We start from the raw sequence: 16,235 nt of genomic DNA, 5'->3' as shown, positions 1-16,235 counted from the left end.
ATACATGCAAGAAATCTTTCTCTTTTGACTGAATGTTTTCTAAAAAAGGTATTCTCGTTGACACCGCGACTGGAATCACCTCTTCAGCTGGACGACTATTACTGATATCAGCATATGAGTCAGATACAGTAGTGTAATAGGGCGAATCTGGAGTGACAGGACAGGATCCCAAATTTTGAAGGATCGGAGAATCAGTATTTTCGGGAAGTAAAGCTGCTCCGACCGTCTACTATCCGATTCACTCATCACAGTCACAGAGCAGTCACTCACAATCTGCTTGTGGATACTCCTCACATGTTGACTCATCGCCCTTCCCAGCACTCTCTTAGCAGACATCCTATAATGAAGGCCATGTTTGGTGAAATGATTACGATCTTCTCTACATTGTCCAAACTTCAATGGTATTGGCTGAGCAGGTGTCTCTGTTGTGGTGTCACTGAGTCCCGAAGCGATCTTCAGTATGGTGTCCGCAACATATTTTTTCCCCAGATGGCTCAGGTGAAGACCATGAGATGTATGCAATCGTCGCCCCAAAGAACCCAAATCCGAAAAGTAAACATGAGAGAAATGTTTACATATTTGTTTCAAACGTGCATTGGTTTTAGCGATTTCCTTATTCACACAAGACCATCGAGGCAGATCATGTCGGTGCGGAATTGAAAAGATTAAAGCATTTGTGATACTTACTTACTTGATACTTGATATTCTCCCACTGGAAACGCGTATGCGCCATGGTCGTCAGATTTTTTCATCATAATGTAGTGCTCAATATCCTTGTGGTTCCTGGTGTCGGTGTGGTGAGATTCTTTCCTCAAAGTATTCTTGTAGACTATAATATGGTCTCATTGTGAGGAATTTTTTTAGTTCATTTTTAAATTGACTCAAGTTTTCCAAGGTCTTCAATTCATCTGGCAAGTAGTTGTATATCCTAGCGCAGATATATTTTGGTCCATATTGGGTCAGTCTGGATCGTACCACTGTCACATGAGTGTCGTTTCTTCGTCTGGTGTTGTAGTGGTGATATTGCTGACTTCTCAAAAAAATATCTGGCTTCCTTCTAGTCATCAAACATGCCTCCAAAACAAACAGCGCAGGTAGTGTTAGAATGCCAGCCTCCATAAACAAGGGTCTACAGTGGGCGAGGTATGGTTGCTTGAAGATAGTCCTTAGAAAACTCGTTTCTGCAGAAGCAATATTCTTTCCATGTGTGGACTGTTTCTCCAGAATAGTATACCGTAATTTATTATACTATGAAGACAGCCATAGTAAACATTCATAAGTACTTCTCGATCTAGGAGCGGTTGAAGACGGCGCATCAAATAGCAAACAGCTGTCAGTCTTGTTGATAGGTTCTCAATGTGTAGTCGCCAGTCCAGGTTGTCTGATATGGATATGCCCAAGTATTTTGTACGCTCCACCACACTCACACTAGATCCCTCCAATCTGAGGAGAGGAGTACTTTCATACTTTTTCCTATTGTAGAACTGCAGAATTTTGGTTTTCCCTTCGTTTAGCAATAATTTATTTATATGACACCATTTACTCACTTCATTTAAACCAGATTGTGCTTTAACTTGGAGGCTGTGTTTATTTTGGTCCTGTATTAAGTGGCTGATATCGTCTGCAAAAAGCCATACATTGTGTGCTGCAGGTCCATGATTCTCCGTTTGCACGATTGGATCAAGCTATCAGCTTCATTGCAAGCCATATCATTTTTGTTCCAGCTATAATAACCGCAAGGTCTTGCTTGCTCATATCGTGGCATATACTTTTACAATCTTCGGTGACTTTTTCGAATTTCGCTCCTGGTTTCAACATATCGAAAACTTGATGATTAGGTACTCATTGACCGGGTTCTGTTAGCAACCTGCCTTCCTTGACTGTCCGAGAAACATCTTATTTTAACTTTTTTATTATACGAATTCACGTTTGAATGACTAGGTTTTCGTGAGTTGGATTCATTCATAGATTGGCTGGTTCTATAGGATTTCCCACCTTGTTCAGTTGGATCTATAGCACTAACGGAAACATTCAATGTTTGAGAGGCCAAGTTATTATTTTCTCGCCCTAAAAAAGCCCTCTTAATTTTTTCCTCCATCTCTACGCTATCTTCCCAACGACGCTGCCTCAACTCTATCAATTCAAGCTTTACCCTTCAATCCGTCGTGAAGATTTGAGCAATTTGCACATGTCATTTTAGTTTTTGTTTGAGTTGATACGTCAACCAAAGTCTTACATTCCACAGCTTCTACCCTATTCACTTCAAGAATTTTATTTTCAGAATTTATCTTCAACTCATTAATCAAATCCGAATTGGTGGCTTCTAGATATGCTATATGCGATTTTAAGGAATTTATTTCCTCTTCTGCCCTCTCTTCATTGCACAGAGAGTCTTCGAAACAATCCTTTCTTCTGTTTCTTTCTACCTCCAATTGTCTCGATAATTGTTTATTTTCTTCCGATAGGTTCTCCAGATTATCAATCAATTTGTTGTTATCTGATAAAGAGTTGTCAAGTTTATTTTAGGACTCCAACTAAATCTGGAATCAGGTCAATTATAGCCTCACTGGAATATTTCTCCGCAAAAACTGAGAGAGTTCCTCTAATGCTTACGGCCAAATCTATTACTGTTTCATTATATAAGTCATCTTTCAAATTTTTCAAATCAGATTGAACACCTTGAATCAACTTCTCGAGTCTACAGCGTGTCGTCATTTTCTATGAGATTGGTAGGGATTATAGAGAGTAGGATAATACTGGAAGGAATGTAGAAGATATTTGCCGAGAGAGCAGTCAAGGCAGGCAGAGGAAGCTCCTGAATAAATTGTTGTGGAAGGAAGAAGTAGGATTCAAAAATCGCCAGCCATTTAGAAGACTTATTGCGAGCTAGAATAGAGAAGCTGATAAGTACTACGGTGGGTTGTCATGGCAACCATAGGACGCTACTGTTGCTCACGCAAGCCGGCTAATGTTGTCTGAGTGGAAAGAAGATAACAGATAAGATTCTTGTTCCTTAGGCTAGATAATCAGAAACCGAACCGGTAAACAGTTAGTTGTTGTTCTGCTCCTATACCCAAAACACAGCTGGTTGTAATTGACAGGAACCAACAATCGAAACACTGACAAAAACTGAGATGATGTGTTAAGCCGCGTTTACACCGAAGTTTCAAACAAAAAGTTGCAAACTTTTATTGCAAACAGCAGTTGCAAACAGTAGTTTCAAATAAAAGTTTGCAACTTTTATTTCATGGTTTTATTTCCATGTTTCATGAAAATGTTTTCAACCTTGATTATGACTCGCCTATGTTCTGGTTCCTGGGATCAGTCCTTCCGAGGATGTCAAGTGTCAAGGATGTCATTTTAGCCGCGGCGGCGTGTGTCAAAGCAACGTAGCAAAGCAACTCTACGTTGTCAAAGCAACGTAGGCCGAGACGATACTGGGTGAGGCCGTCTCTGAATTCCAGAGCTACGTACAGTGGAAACGACCTGTTGGACGATTTAAATAGAGATGATGTCGACCCTCTATCAGGTGAACTGAAAACGGACAGAAGTTTTAAAAACTTTGTAAGAATGACCAGTGAGGATTTTGAATATATAACTTTAATGATTGGTCACAAAATTTCGAAAATGGATACGAATTACCGAAAGGCTATTTCTGTAACGGAAAAACTAGCCGTAACCTTGCGTTTTTTAGCTACCGGAGATTCATACAAAAGCTTGAGTTACCTGTTCAAGATATCAAAATCAACCATATCTTTGTTTGTACCTGAGGTGTGCGAGGCTTTAATAGATCTTCTGAAGGATAACATAAAGGTAAGACGTTATAAGTAGACTATACATAGCCTATATTTGTTATTTCGACAGCCATTTTTAAATAATATAATATAAAATATTGTTGTTAACACTCAGAACCTGTTTAAGAACCCCCCGCTCTCGCCCCTAAAAGGTCCTAGGGTATTTTATGGCAAATATATTTTTATAATTTTAAGCAATAAATCTACTACTGGTATTTCGCTTTATTTGTACCAGAAGTGTGTGCTGCTCTGATACTAGACGCTAATGCTTGTATTATAAAGTTAGGTGACCAAGTTGGCGCATTTAAGTAGTAAGTGGCAGGCCGGTAAAAGTGGTTTATTTACCAGGTAAAAGTGGTTTACATAGTCTAACCTAACCTAACCTCACGATAGCATTAAGCTGAGTCTTAAAAAATGCAGAATTAAAATATTTGTTGTTTTCGTAAAAACTCCATTTGTGCTAGTGAGCATGTGCAAACATCGTTCCCCTAACTTTATAATACAACCATAAGGAACTAATCTGCTTCAGATAGGTTTGTTGGGAGATAACGTAAAGGTAATTAGGGATATTTAGTTTTTAAATAACTCATATTTTGAGAACTAATCACTGACAATATCTTTATTATCGTTAACATTTATTTAATACGTTACAGGTTACATAACCACAAGTTCAATATTAGAGTCTATCAAACATTTAGAAACGAATGCAGGCCTACTTGGCTCCACTTAAAGTTTAAAAATAAAAAAAAGTATAACATAGGTCAATAAAAAAAACTGAAAAGGGCCAAAAACAACAAACAAAATTACTGTAATGCTGTATAGGTATTTTTTGCGGGGTCATCACCATTGTCCAGATTGTTGACGACTGCGAGCGTGTCGGCTATTGGTTTAAACTGGTGGTCCAGACCAGCGCTTGAAGGCCTAGAAGATCCATTTGATGGCGGGTTATAAGAAATGTCGAATTGAGACATTCCAATTTCGAACAAAACCTGATTTATTCTATGTTTTGCTATCATTTGGGATCGAATATCGGTGATTTGACGCAGCTGACAAGCAACATTTTCAGCGAATACATCACAGTCATCTTTTTGTTTCATCCGTTATTGAAGTTTTTTCATAACTTCATATGCTTCGTGGGCCTCAGGGTTCCTTTTACGTTTGCAGGGCTTACGGTAATTACTAGTGGAGGGGGTGATTTCAGACAAAATTTTCTCACACGAGGAAATATTTCCATCACTTGTTTGGGGAATTGCACTGGTTTCAAAAGTAGCTGCTTCGTCTACTTCTGTTCCATCCTGGAAAAAAGAGGGTATCTTAATAGTATGATAGTTAAAAATTCACTCGCTAAAAATTTAGTGAAAAATGTGGCCAGCATTACGCTATTCAAGCTTATTGTTTTCACAATTTACTACGACGGGAAAATGTAGCGAATACAGGCTATAAATATAAATAATATACAATGCTATACTGTACTGGTTGTACTAGATAATTAATTTCTTCCATCTGATTGCAGCTTCCCTCTACAGAAGATGAGTGGCTACATCACGCTGAAGAGTATAACCTAAAATGGAACTTCCCTCACTGCATTGGCAGGGGAAATGTTTCTGTTTCGTGTTTCAACGGCACATAGTGACCGAAACTAGTGTTGCAAACAAAAGTTTGCAACTCCCTTTGATCTTTACCGACTTCAGGTGGAAACAAAAATTTCTGTTGCAAACACTGAAAAACTGTTTGCAACAGCGAAATGTTTCGTCAAAAAATGCGCGTTTTTAGAGATGTTTGCAACTTCTGTTTGCAACTCGTGTTTCAAACTCCGGTGTAAACGCGCCTTTAACCTAACAAATTGTTTGAATTTGAATATGGATCATTCCGCGAATACTCACAGTTCACGCACGTCACTGGTAAGAACACTTATGAACAATTATGTTTGGTTACTGATATGAGTGAAATTTAACACCTCTAGAAAATAATTAACTGATAATAATTTCAACAATTTTTATAGAGCTTATTGTGACAATACCATTCAGACCAAGGCAGTCATGCCAACCTCCTATGCCAACTATAGGAAGTTCCAATCCTGGTTTTCTGATTACCTCGTGGCAGTGAATGAGATCAATTGATCCGGATCATTAAAGTGATCCGAACCTCCAATCAATACTATTACAATGCGACGCTTCCTAACAAGATGGCGGATTTTTGCGCCAGGGTACTATAGTGAGGTCCACGTTATAATGGCAGTGTACGATTGAGAATACTGTTGCTGTCCTTTTCTATCATACAACAAAACAGATAGCGCTATCTCTCTCTCGCTTTGCAATGTTGTCAGTTTGACAAAATATTTTATTTCTACTTTTGACAGTGACTGTACAAAAGTAAACAAACAATTCCCAGCCGCCATTTTATTCTTCATTTTATCAAAGTACTTGAGTACAAAAGTCGTATAATTGATTAAAAATGTATTTTTTGGAACAATTGAATAATTTTTAGACATCACCGAAAGAGAATCACGAATTAAAATACCTGAAATGAAAACCTAAAAGTTGATAACTAACTATCCTATATAGACTTCATCCATGCTTCTTTAGCCTACACATAAAGGTTAGACCCACTCGTACCGGTATAAATAATATTGAAAGGTTATTTTAGAATTATTTACATGAAATCACTTATTTTAAAAAGGATTTCTATTTTTCTGTTATTTTTTAAAGAAATTGGAATAGAATAACTACCAAATAACTTGAATCAGATCATGAAAAAATATATATCCTTGATTAATTTGACATTAAATTAATTATTTTATCAAGGAAATGATAATTATTATTAATGTGCGAGATAAATTACTTTTAACATGAAGAGGAGAAACCCAATTCTCCCTCCACAGTTTGTAGCATAGTCACAGACGGACATCCTGCGCACAATTGGATGCGCCGTGTCATTTCGCTTCAGGTTCTTAAGATGAACACATCTCCATAACATACACAAACATATCACTTTGGAACATTGCCAGTGGAGGGGAGCGATGCGTTACAAAGCTCTCCCACACAGACACAAAAGAAGGAGAATGCTGCTAGGTAGTGGGAGAGATTAGTGGAGGATAGAGCATCGGACCTCTCCGTCTTTGAGGAAGAGCCGTGTTAAAAGAAATTTATCAACGATGCCAAATCTGTGTTTAACAATGTAGAAATATTATTAATTATTAAGGCAGAGAATAGACAGCGCTGTTCTTCTAATTTTATCCTCTACCATTATAACGTGGACCTCACTATATCTTTCTTCACTGCCATTGTAACGCTTGTCGTTGACACACTTTTTAACGTTCCACTACCAATCAAATAATAACAATATAAAATAACAAATTCAGTTACAGATAAATCAAAATGATAATTCAGTATTTTTTCTATGAAAATTCATTGATAGAAGTTGATATTTCGTATATATTTAAAACTAAATCCTGATTGCTCTGGCTGTGGATTACTCAGCTATTTATCAGGCTTTGGCATAGTAATGTCGAGGTCGAGTTGTCGTCGTCCTCGTCTAGGCACGTCTAGGTCTAGATAACCACTTTCTCTCAATAGTTTGGAATGATTGATTAAACTTTTATAATAGGTTAATTGTAAATTGTTTTTTATAGAATGGCAAATGATAAAAAACTAAAACTACCAGTTGTAGCAATAAGAAGTGACATCTATTTACCTGGTCGTAGTGCGACAATAAACATTTCTGGAGAAAGCAAGTAAGTAGATTTCAAAACTTTATTTCTTGAATAAATAATTTCTATTTAGCCTATTCCTGCAATGCATGACTTTTCAAATATGTTGGGAAAAAATATCATTGAACTCATAGTTCATTGCTGATAACGATAAAAATAATAAAAAAATCCTAACATTTTTCATAATTACTGTTTGGGCATTTTAAGTTATGACTCCAAAATAGAGTCATCATGCATTGAGTAACAAGTTTCATCATGGGAAGCATTCATACTACAAACACATAATTATTTGATGCTTATAAAAAGGACTTTTGGCTTATGACTTATTTTGATCTTTGAAATAAACATAATTATTATATTACAATAAATATATAGGTAATTAGTGAAATTATGCTGATATTTTTTATTAGTCTTTCATAAGAAATGGCAATAAATTATTATCACTATTGCAGGTAAAATCTTTGAAAATAATAGGAATAGGCTTTTCTATATAGCCTAATAGAATGCATTCTGAAATTTCACATTTAGAATAAAATTATGAAGAAATTATCATGAAATTCGAATAACGATAGAAATGTAACCGGTATTTTGTAGGTATGTTCAAAAAAATAAAAATGTTCAACTTTTACTCACGTTCTAACAAGTTCTCTGTACTGGTGTGGAATCAATCATGTCTGGTCAAGTCAGATGTAGAATAGTCCTTATATACAAGCACTCAGTTCTTATCAACTAGCCTAATGTGAAATCTTGTCGTCAGTTGTGGAATAAAAATAAAAATATTTTATATATATACAAGCTTTCTCTATGTACGTAGCCTATTGTAGAATCTTGTATTGTTGTAAATTGTGGAATAGAAATGAAAACATTTTTTATATATAATCACTAAGTCCTTATCATTACCCTGATATTAGACCACTGAACACCTGGTAGAGATAGCTTATTCTCATTCCTAATCTTCATCCTAACTGTCTGATGGAATAGGAAGAGCAAATAATGTTTCTTCGGTAACTTCTTGTCAACTACCATCATTAGGCTACACGATTTCTTCATCCATCCTTCAAGAGATGCATAAGATAAATAGAAATAAATTTGAATTTAATCCTAAACAACAATGCAATAACGATCACACGCCCGAAAACCGCATAAACATGAGCCAAAACTAGGGATATAGGTTATGTTAGAGGTTAGGTCCATAGGTCCCTTCCGCGCAATGACTCCAAAAAGATCATGAACATTTTATTGTGTGGACATAGAACAGAATTTTTCTCCATTTTATACTTATTTTATTTAAAAACCTGAAATAATAATTGATCTATTTATATTTTTTTCATTGAAAATGAGCTAATAGTTAATTTTTTACAAATTTTTCAAAAGTGTGATCGTCCCATACTCTGAAGGCCATGACACTTCAGATGGAGTCCGTCTGAAAGTGTCGTATATGCTGCTATCTGTGTGTTCCAAAGGAACTACTTGTAATGAGACATAAATAAAGCTAGTCTTGTGATGTATAATGATTCCATTTGGATTCATATAACCTATTGAATGAAAGGCACTGAAAACTGAGATGATTCCATTTGGAGTCACTATGCATTGTAGGGCTATTTATGTTTGAGTTTTTCTATAAAGAAAACTCAACACAATAATTGATTAGTAATTAAAGTAGATAGGTTTCAATCATGATGCAATTATTTTGATTTAAAATTGAACAAGACACGTTAATTAACTTATTTTTATTTTCAAGAAGTTTTGAGTCGGTATGTAGGCTTGTTTAATTTAGTTACTGCATTATAGGTATAACTTAATTCTAGTAGCCTATTTAATTTACAATAAACTTTTGTTTTCTTTTTTTGCAGTGTAAACTTAATGAAGAAAGTATTATTAATGGGTGGTAATCTAAAGAATAAAGTGGGATTTGTTTTTATCAAAAGTGAAGGAAAAGATCATGACGTGTTGGAGGTGAGTTAGTAATTCTCTATAATCTTGATCATTTATATCAGCTTGATATTGGAACATATTTAAACTCAGACTTGCATAAAATTCTGAAGTTTACTTCATCTATCACAAATTGAGTTATGTTGTGATAATGGAATATCTACTGACAGCATTTCATTCACTGTTGCACTGCCATCCTATGGAATTTTATTTGGGGAAATTCTTCTACCGCCTTAACTGAATAAAAAATGTAATCAGGATTATCAACTCGGACCGCCTTGAACAATGCCAGTCTTCAAAAAACTGAAAATCCTGACATATTCGGCCAATATATTTATTATTGCTTATTAATATATGTAAAATACAAAGACTGTCTGAAGAAAAAGAGCAATGTGCATAACCAACCACAAACTGTAGGTGCAGGGAATTTAAATAATGATATTCCGTAGTATGACTGGGTATCCACATAATTAATAATAATAGCTTTATTGACATTCATAAAATGAACAAAAGCCTTTCAATTGAGGTAGTTTGTGGATAGAAGTTACTAAAAAAATCTTTGAAATAACAAAATTTACAAACTCAATCCTCTTCTATACTTATAAAATTCTTATGTCACTGACTCATTCACTCACTGATCACGATTTCTGGAAAACTACTAGACGGATTGCAACAAAACTTGATATATAGCTTCCTTATAAGTCCTAGGTGCTTACTAAGAAATCTTTTCGCGAAATTTTAACTCTAAGGGTGGTTTTTAAGGGTTTAAAGTTCCAATCTTTCAATTATAATTTATTGAAATGTCCATACCAGATGTTAATATAGAACTATAATCTAGATAGAGTACCTCTTCGAAACAGTTGTTAACTGGTAACTAAATTAATAATTTTGTCAGGTTGGCATTAAGTTGAGTTGACTTTGTTAGGTTGGCACCAAGTTAAAGATTAAAATGCATTTATCGCGGAAAAATTGATTGGGCACTGCTACTTCAATCAGAGCTATTCGTGGGAATATTATAAATTATTATCTATTTTCCACTTGATAATGACATTATTTTCGACATATGTCGTGTTGAATAATATTAAAAAGGTCACTCAGTTTTATAAATATAAGAATAAATATTTTTATTTCTATTCCTGGGAGTATATATAATTTTTATGTTCCATAAATCAAAATTTTATGAGTTGCTTCTATCAATTGATCCTTTTCTGCCAAGACTAATTTTGTTTGTATATCTGACAGATCGCTCAAACTGCTTAATCAATTTCGATGAAATTTTGATTATTCAGTATGATAAATGGAAGGTATTTTTAAAACTTCAGAAGTTAGTGTCCGTTGTAGAATCTGTGTGCAAAAAATGAGGAAACTCGGCCAGAATTTAACTTGACGAAAGAAAGGGGTTATTTATTAAAACGGCCAAATAGCTGTTGTTGCTTTTCCTAATGTAAAAATATCTTCCATAGAAGTAAGGCGCTTTTCTCATGAATCAATTATTCCCAAACATTAGTTGTGTTATCAAAGAAAATAAAAGTTAGCTTTCAATAAAAATATTGGAAAAAAAGTAAATTCGTATGGCTTTTGTTGGTGGGAAAGTCCCACCGCCTGAATATATAATTTAAGCCTTCAATGGGCCTTACAACTGTCAAACTTCAGCCGGGACCGACAGTTTAGCTATTGGAGAATATGCATAACAGTTCGTTAATATTCACTTGAAACTGTCAGTATTCCTCATAAATAGCATCAATGCTCCCCATTCAAACAATGCTGACACATTGATGTGAATCATACTATCATTTCTTGACATTAGATCAGATGAAGATAAGATGATAGCTACTGTTTCGATTTCAAAATTATGATTGCCATTTTTTGACATTAGTTCAGATGAAGATAAGATGATAGCTACTGTTTCGATTTCAAAATTATGATTGCCATTTTTTGACATTAGTTCAGATGATAGCTACTGTTTCGATTTCAAAATAATTATGATTGCCATTTTTTGCTTTTTATGCCTGCTGTTATTAGTTTCGATTTGCTTTCCTAAAAAAAATTAAGGTAGCCTACCCCAATTTCTAAATTTCTATGCATTTCAAGGTCCCCCGAGTCCAAAAAAGTGGTTTTTGGGTATTGGTCTGTATGTGTGTGTATGAATGTATGTGTGTCTGTGTGCACGATATCTCATCTCCCAATTAACGGAATGACTTGAAATTTGGAGCTTAAGGTCCTTTCAATAATATAAAGATACGACACGAACAATTTCGATCAAATGCAATCCAAGATGGCGGCAAAAATGGCGAAAATGTTGTCAAAAACAGGGGTTTTCGCGATTTTCTCGAAAACGGCTCCAACGATTTTGATCGAATTTATAACTAAAATTTTAATTGATAAGCTCTATCAACTGCCACAAGTCCCATACCTGTAAAAATTTCAGGAGCTCTGCCCCATGTATGCAAAGTTTGATTTTAGATTTCCAATTATCAGGCTTCAGATACAATATATACAAAAAATTTCAAGTGGAAAAGATTGAACATGAAAATCTACAATAAATTAATGTTCAGTAACATTTTCACTTAGGATCGAAAATAAGCTCGAAATTCGAGAAAATGTGATTGTAATTACTGTTGATTCTATCAAATCCTATACTATCAAACGAGCAATTTCTGTTTATATGTTTATATAATTATCTGTATGTGACCGGATCTCGAAAACGGCTCTAACGATTCTCACGAAATTTGGAACAAAGTAGGTTTAGGATATGAAAATTCGATTGCACTAGGTCTCAACCCTGGGATAACTCGCTGAAGGACATTAAAAGGATAAATACGTCCTCGGAAAAACAGTTGGAAATTTTGTCGTCTTTCGATATACAGTAATGGAAGAGAGTGAACGTGTGCATGTGTGGGACCATCCAGTTGATCTCACGAGAAGAAAAGTTCAGCAAAACTTATTTTCGTTTATTTCCCTTTTTTTAGAAAACATGTTTACTTCAGAAAGTCCAAAACAGTAACTAGATGCTGTTAGTGTAGAATAGTAAGGTACATAGTATATTAATAAATATTGTAGCAAACATAGTATATGTTTGAATTTTTGAAGTGTGAATGAATTGTTATTTTGATGAGTGATATTAGCTTAACCTAGATTTTGATTTGGACTGTAGTGTGAATTTGAAAAGGGACAGTTTTGGGCATAAGCCTGTTGTGCCTCCTCATATAACTGTAAAAATAATTGTACGACTGAGAAAATGAATAAATAAACATAAACTATAAATTCAATCTTTCATTACAAATGTTCTATGCTTTTACACTCCAGAGCAAAGCTCGGTCCCCCGATATTCATTCATTATGAAGAGATAGTAGATCTCGTGTGTCTCCAGCATTATTGTCCTGTCACCAGCTGCTCAGATCTTTGAATAGTAGACTTGAGATGCGCGTGAACACTAGCGTCAGGTGATCAATTTTCTTAACGGCAAGGAAAGTAGTGTGAGTGCGCCACGATAGATTTTTGCTTTTTATACCCGTTGCTAATATTATGTTAAAAAAGCTCTCATTAAACTAGTACTTCTGTGAACAGTAGACCTCGCGCTCAGTAAGTTACATTGACCTTTTGTTATATTTTCTCAAAAATAAATAATAAATAATTTATAAATTTAAAATGTCTAGAAAAAATCCTAAATAAACATAGAGCTTTCTGTCCTATCGTACCGTGACGTGTCGTCCCGGAATGTAAGTGTGAGCGCTGTTATCAGGTCTGGCTGCAACTGTCTACAACGTTGATGAAAGATACATTTTCAAGATGTTCGATGTTTTTGAACGGGTAGTATTATAGTCAACTGTCTACTAACGTTGATGGAAAGATATATTTTCAAGATGTTCGATGTTTTTGAACGGGTAGTATTATAGTCCACTAGACAACTGATTTATGATGAATAACTCTATAGTCTGATTTTTAATCCAATATTGGTGTATGAAGGAGGCTCCTTTTTCCTTTTATATTATCCTTAAAATGCAAAATTTCCAAAAACCTTGTATATACGACGACGCAAAATTTAAAAAGGAACATACCTGTCAAATTTCATGAAAATCTATTATTGTACCGCGTTTTGCCGTAAATGCGCAACATATAAACATTAAGAGAAATGCCAAACCGTCGACTTGAATCTTAGACCTCACTTCGCTCGGTCAATGAAATCATAGTCATTGAAGTCAATTATACCAAGCAAGCAATTTCTGTTTGAATATGTGTGTTTGTGGATATGTATGTATGTCTGACGGATCTCGAAAACGCCTCTAACGATCGATCTCTCCAAACATATGGTAGTTGAATTGATGTTTATTGTGAGGTGATAGAAATGCTACCAATTTATTCAGCTTCTGTTGTATTGGTTCCTCTGTTGCTCTATGTTTGTATGCAGCCATGGCCTTGCTATAAAAAATATATTTTATATTATATTATACAAAAATAATCTCATCTTTAAATTCCCGTAGTGAAGCACGGGTACCCAACTAGTTTACAATATATTTACAAATTTTCCATGATTCTTTGTGCCATCTTTTCCGATCCTTGCTGTTTATAGCTATAAACATATCTCCTACACGCCTACATGGCTTCCACATAGCAGCACATAAATTATTCAATCAGCTCCCCAAGTCTGTGAAGAATGCTAAAACAAATATGTTGCAACGCATGATAAAGGAGCAGCTGGTGGAACGGCCCATTTTTTCACTTGTAAAACTGGAGGATGAACCTTCATACTCCTATGAGATCCACTTCCATACCTAATGGAAGGTACCCCAAGATTTCTTGACACAGTAACGTATATCTGGTTTTCCCAGTCAACGACGAAGAATTCAAGTATTATTAATTAATATTACTAAGCCTAATCCTATAATACCGATCCATTTTTTGAATAAATTAATGAAAATAACAATTATTGATATTTTTCAGCCATCGAACCTCATGAGTGATATTGGCACTGAAACTCTTGTGACTCGTGTCACTTTTGGTCCACAGTCTATGGCTACAATATCCTTTGTGTGTCGAAGCAGGTTTCGAATTGAAAAATTCGTGATGGAAGAGCCCTACCCAGTTGCCATTGTATCACCTATTCACCAACAAATTGAAGACGGTTAGTATGTCGAAGCTTTTCTCTATTATGATGAGTGTTGTAAGTTATCAATGTTTTTTGCACTTTCGAATGTAGGACATATTGTAAAGGTTCAATTCATAAGCCAAGACTACCGTGCTGTATATTATCGACTATAGGCTATAGTCGACGTTGAGTCGTCGCTTAGGTATTATTGGACTTTTACAATTTTTTTGTATTTAGGATTATACTGTAACCTGACTGTACTGTACACTGACTTATAGATTCAAATACATTCAACTTATTGGTGAATAACATTTAAAAATGAATTAAGTCAAATACAGAAAAGAAAAGTAAATAACAGCATAGGCTTCACAAATAATATCATTAATTCATTAACAATTCTTCCTTATTGTATGGAGATATGTCAACAAGTGAAGCTTTCAAATTTTTCTTGAAACAATATCACTATTTCTAAAAACATTCGGTAACTTGAAGAGCCTAAAGCCATATTCTATAAACACATTCAAAGTGTGAGAGTAACTACATTGATTAACTCTTATCGCCGAAGCATTCCTTGTATAATGATTATTAACAGAGTTATTAACAAGAATACAAGTGTATAGAAAGGTATGTTTCTTTTTCAGATTATGGGGATGTTAACGATCTCAACCAATTCCAAAATGAATTAGAAAGTTTGGTGCTGGATGTCTTACAATCCTGCACAAATTCAGCCAGTTTACTTGCTATGAAGGTATGCAAACTCCACTTATATTCTTTTATTTCTCAAGATTTTTCTAGTTTAGCTTTTCGTTGCGGATTGCTGGTACAACTTATAGAGTATGTGTTAGTGCACTGATATGTACTGAGATATAATGTCAATTCTTGTCTTTAGAATATACCCTATCTTCATAGTTGAGAAATACTTTCAGTTTTCTCCACTAAATTTTTATGTAATATCTTTCTATTAGAATCTTTGTTTTTTCCAGAATGGTTTGAAGAGACTTACTCCCAGTTTTTTTGTGGATATGTGTGCATCACTAGTCCCTCTGTCACAGGCTGAAAAACTTGATCTATTGGAAACATTAGGAACAAAAGAGCGTATGAAAAAAGTTATTTCACTTTTGAAAAGTAATTTTGGAGGTAGAGTATTTGTTACTATTATTTTATCAATAATCATTTTGTTTTTCTATTGTCATCTCATTATGAAAAATTACCGCTTGTTTATTTTTATTCTTTTGATACTAGTAATTTATTTATTAAATTATTTATTGAAAAGGTTCAATATGTGACAGCACGAGGGAGGCCCCATTATTACTCTCATAAAATCACAATTATATACAATGTAAAATAAATTTCAGCTTAAACCTGAAAAAATATCTATAAGCCTAGATAAAAATGCTAATAATGATAATGAGCTTAGATCAAAGTGGAAGAGAAATGATTAGATACTCATATAGTAAAATATAGATCGATTATAGATACATTGGTATGGGTAAATAAAAACATTGCCTTCTTGAATTCAGCGACCCCAAATTCTTCAAAGCGTAGGTCCCATTTTCGATAATACCCGAAATCAAGGGAGTTATGACTGTTCTTAATATAGCTTTCTATTATCATAGTAAAAAAACGTACTAGGTTAATAAGATAATAATTTTTTGCTCACAAAGGGACAGGCAAAGGTTTTTAGAAGTGTTTAAACGCTTAAAAAGTTGAGGTC

General features: G+C 34.6%; 2 protein-coding genes and 1 long non-coding RNA gene across 3 annotated transcripts in view; 2 read left to right on the top strand and 1 right to left on the bottom strand.

The window, feature by feature from the left end:
- Positions 1 to 3,415: 3,415 nt before the first annotated feature.
- Positions 3,416 to 5,540, top strand: LOC120352303. Its single transcript, XM_039432293.1, has 2 exons — positions 3,416 to 3,813; positions 5,308 to 5,540. Exons 1-2 carry the CDS (start codon positions 3,571 to 3,573, stop codon positions 5,422 to 5,424), a joined length of 360 nt encoding a protein of 119 aa, XP_039288227.1. The 5' UTR covers positions 3,416 to 3,570; the 3' UTR covers positions 5,425 to 5,540.
- LOC120352304 lies at positions 4,393 to 5,875 on the bottom strand. The gene is made up of 2 exons (XR_005571761.1): positions 5,678 to 5,875; positions 4,393 to 5,089 (listed from the first exon to the last, which is right to left on the bottom strand). It is a non-coding gene; the product is annotated as an uncharacterized LOC120352304 (long non-coding RNA).
- Positions 5,876 to 7,279: 1,404 nt separating this feature from the next.
- The window catches only part of LOC111052276 (lon protease homolog 2, peroxisomal), a 41,114-nt gene continuing 32,158 nt past the window's right edge, over positions 7,280 to 16,235 (top strand). The window contains exons 1-5 of the mRNA XM_022338905.2: positions 7,280 to 7,527; positions 9,357 to 9,459; positions 14,377 to 14,557; positions 15,163 to 15,269; positions 15,505 to 15,658. Coding sequence (XP_022194597.2) covers positions 7,427 to 7,527; positions 9,357 to 9,459; positions 14,377 to 14,557; positions 15,163 to 15,269; positions 15,505 to 15,658 — 646 coding nt within the window. The 5' untranslated portion in view covers positions 7,280 to 7,426. The remainder of the gene's footprint in view (positions 7,528 to 9,356; positions 9,460 to 14,376; positions 14,558 to 15,162; positions 15,270 to 15,504; positions 15,659 to 16,235) is intronic.

This window comes from Nilaparvata lugens, chromosome 7, assembly GCF_014356525.2.
Source record: "Nilaparvata lugens isolate BPH chromosome 7, ASM1435652v1, whole genome shotgun sequence".
Lineage (NCBI taxonomy): Eukaryota > Metazoa > Arthropoda > Insecta > Hemiptera > Delphacidae > Nilaparvata > Nilaparvata lugens.
The sequence above is the reverse complement of the archived record's forward strand: the minus strand, read 5'-3'. Positions and strand labels throughout refer to the sequence as shown.

Coding starts and splice junctions, on each gene's coding strand:
- LOC120352303 (XM_039432293.1), top strand. CDS start 3,571: ATGACCAGTGAGGATTTTGAATATATAACTTTAATGATTGGTCACAAA. Junction 3,814..5,307: donor TTCTGAAGGATAACATAAAG/GTAAGACGTTAT, acceptor ATCTGATTGCAG/CTTCCCTCTACAGAAGATGA.